Below are 3,734 nucleotides of genomic sequence, written 5' to 3' on the forward strand. Positions count from 1 at the left end.
GGGAAGGAGGGAGGTGCCCCAATAACAATTTTTTAAACGAAATCGAGATATACACACACAAAACAAAAAAACACGACGGTTTCGTTGTTTATCTTTTGTTGTTGTTGTTGTTGTTGTTGTTCGTTTCACGATTTCCAGAGGTTATCCAAAGAATCTGACAACTTTAAACTTTCTACGATCGTTTTTTTGGTTTTTCAATGTCCCTAAAAAATTTGTTTGATTTTTTTTGTTTGTTTGTTCCAGAGACATGTATTCGTACATTCGTTTAAATATCAACCTTGCGATTCGATGCGAAATACGGGGGCTTGGGTGAAAGATGCAGATGTTATGACGACATCATACGGAGATCTTGACGTCCTCGGTACCATCGTGACCGCCGTGAATTTAACGTCACCAATTAAGGTTTTTCCATATTATTATTATCATCATCATCATCATCATCATCATCATCATCATCATCATCATCATCATCGTGGCTCTTTTTGTTGTCCTTATTTTTTTTCGCAGGCATCGGTTAATCTAAGGAGAAACGTTTTAGGACTTTACGTACCACTGCCTTGTATAAAAAATTTTGGTTCTTGCGAATATCCGGATTTATGCGTTTACGGTTATACAAACAAAGAAAATTGTCCACCATTATTAGATGAACACGACATACCGTGTCGATGTCCAATCACGGCCGTAAGTTTTTTTTTTTTTTTTTTTTTTTTTTTTTTACTCTTACAAACAAAAGGAAATTATTATTATCATTATTACGTTTCTCTCTTTCTCGAAATTAAATTTTACATTTCCTAATTAGGTTTTTTTTTTTTTTTACCCCATGACAAAGTCCGCTCTCATTATATACTGATTTTACTCTGTTTGTCCTTGTCCCTTAAGGCATACATTTATTACTATTATTATTATTATTATAATTAATTTTTATTTCTTTTTTACCTCCGTGAAAATTAGTTTTTTTTTTTTTTTTTTTGGGAGGATTTTCACTTTGAAATTAAAATTTACAAAAAAAAAAAAAAATTTTTACTTAAATTTTTTTTGTTACAGGGTACTTATAATTTTCCTGGAGGACAATTTCAAGTTCCAAAAACTCGTTGGGCAACCATATTGGCTGGAAAATATAAAGGAACTGTTAAATTTTTTTCCAAAAATCAATTAATAGCGTGTTATAAATTTTTTTACAGTTTAGAATGAAACGTTTTACGAAATATTATTATTATTGTGCTTTGTTTGACGACGACGACGACCACCCCCACCACCACCACTACCAGTACCGATGATAATAATGATAACGACAAAAACATAACGAAAAAACTTAAAAAGGAAAAACTTTTATTTATTTATTTATTAATTTAACCTTGACCTTTTGTTAACATTTCAAGGTAAATCACTGAACCGTAATAAATTTTTTTAAAAAGATTAACGTATAATTATTATTTTTATTAAAAAAGTGACGACCACCATTTTTAAAAATTATTATTAACACCTGATAATTTATTTATTTATAAATAATAATCAGGTTATATGTAGTCGGAGAAAGTTAAAATAAAATTTATCTTCTTTTTTTTAACTGAAAAATGTAAACGTGGGGGTGTGTGCGTGTGTGCGCGGCCGCGTGAGTTCCATTATATTTTTGATATTTATAATAATTACGTTGTGTATTTAATATTAAAAAAAAAAAAATGAAAATCATAGACAGACATCATTATTAATATTTTTTTTTTTTTAAAAATAAATTACGTAATGTAAACAAAAAATTATTTTTTTAGTTATTTAAAAAACCGACAGAGCGCAATAGTGCATAACGAAAAACTATGAGAATGAAACAGTCTTTGTTTATGAAAATTGTTTACGTAAAATAAACACGATAGATGGCGCGCTTTCAATCAAATCCTATTAAAACCTTCGTTTGAAAAAAAAAAAAAAAATTTAACTGACCGCGCGCGCGCGGTTTCGCGCAATGATTTTTCTTTCATGTTTCATTCCACGCAAGACTCATTTATTTTCATTAAAAATAAATTATTTATTTATTTATTTATTTATTTATTGACAGAGAGTTAATAACCCCGAACCTCCTTAGTTTTTATTTTATTTTATTTTATTTTTTTTTTCACCTTCAAAAAATATTATTATTATTATTATTATTATTAAATTAATTTAAAATTATTCAAGTGATGCCGAATAATAATAATAAATATTTATCATTTATTAATTATCAAACGAATGATTATTATTAATCTATGAAAAGAAAACGCGTATGAATGAATAATAATAATAATAATAATAATAATAATAATAATAATAATAGCGACAATGACGTTTTCCAAATAAAAAAAAAAACTTTCCAGAAGGGGCAATCAATTAAATATATTAATACAAACGTCCAGACTAACGACACGTGGGATGGAAATTTTTTTCTTTTTTTTTTTTTTTTTTTTATGTGAATGTTGGCAATCCGGATCGTTTCGGATTTTTTTCAATCAATGAATCAATCTCTTCTCATTCACGTATGACAAACAATCTCTGAGAAAATCAACGGGATACTATGAAAATAATTAAATAAATAATTAGGTAAAACGGGTCAAAAGAAAATTCTGTGGAAAACAAAAAAAAAAAAAAAAAATCGTAACCGATTTTAGTATTATTATTATTATTATTATTATTATTATCATTTTACGAAACCGCACGACGACATACACGACGAGTTATTATAAATCGGTAAAAGTTTTTTTTTTTTTTTTTTTTTTTTTTTTTCGTACGTGAGGGGAAATGAGGAGAAAGGGCGCGAAATAAAAGAAGGGCACTCGTAACATTTCACCACATTTCAATAAACTTATCTAATAATTGCATATGGCGTAATATATTCGAAAAAAAAAAAAAAGTATCCGATGTAAAATTGCCGGTGGGTTATAGTAAAAAGAAAAGGTATGTAACAGGTACGCACTCGTACTACCACTACTACTACCACTACTTGGTAATAACCAGAGAAGTGCGTAAATGTATAAAAACAAAATGAAGGAAAAATAAATAAAAAAAGGTCTAATTTATCTACATACAGGTTTTCAGGTTTTAACAAAAGCTTTTCCCCTCCTCTCCCCTCCTCCCCCTTTCCTTCTTCGAACGATAACGACCTACATTTTTTATTATTTTGTATAAATAAATAAATTTTATTGTCTCTTTATTTATTCGAACTTGAAAATTTTTCATTGAAAAAAAAAAAAAAAAAAAAAAAAAAACAAGCCAGGATAGGAAAATCCAGAGGCGGCGACCACGATCAATGTTTTATCAAATTATGATAATAATAATAATAATAATAATAATAATAATAATAATAATAATAATAATAATAATAATAATAATAATAATAATAAAAATAACCTAAATAATTTCATCATCGAATTTATAAAATTATTTTAAAAAAATAAAAATAAATCAATAAATCAATACTCATTTAATACTTTTCAATAAGTGAAATTATGGCAATAAAAAGTCAATTTTCCCCCCCCCACCCCCTCTCATTCATGCTTTTCTTTATTTATTTTATTTTCCTTAATTTTTTCAACGGATCTCATTCACTCACGCACGTATACCTGCGCGTACCTATCTCTTTGCTGTAATTCAATCGATAATCAATCAATAATTCAATACATCATGTACATTAATAACAACGTATATAACTCTAAACGCTTTTCTTCCATTCTTTTTTCTCTACATTTTTTTTTTTTTTTTTTTTTTTT

General features: G+C 27.3%; 1 protein-coding gene across 1 annotated transcript; it reads left to right on the top strand.

Moving 5' to 3' along the window:
• Positions 1 to 288: 288 nt before the first annotated feature.
• Phum_PHUM427580 (Ganglioside GM2 activator precursor, putative) lies at positions 289 to 1,191 on the top strand (the record flags this gene model as incomplete). Its single annotated transcript, XM_002429267.1, has 3 exons — positions 289 to 402; positions 508 to 681; positions 1,045 to 1,191. 3 exons carry the CDS (start codon positions 289 to 291, stop codon positions 1,189 to 1,191), a joined length of 435 nt encoding a protein of 144 aa, XP_002429312.1.
• Between the last annotated feature and the right edge of the window lie 2,543 nt (positions 1,192 to 3,734).

The sequence above is a fragment of the Pediculus humanus genome, genomic scaffold, assembly GCF_000006295.1.
Source record: "Pediculus humanus corporis 1103172108195 genomic scaffold, whole genome shotgun sequence".
Lineage (NCBI taxonomy): Eukaryota > Metazoa > Arthropoda > Insecta > Psocodea > Pediculidae > Pediculus > Pediculus humanus.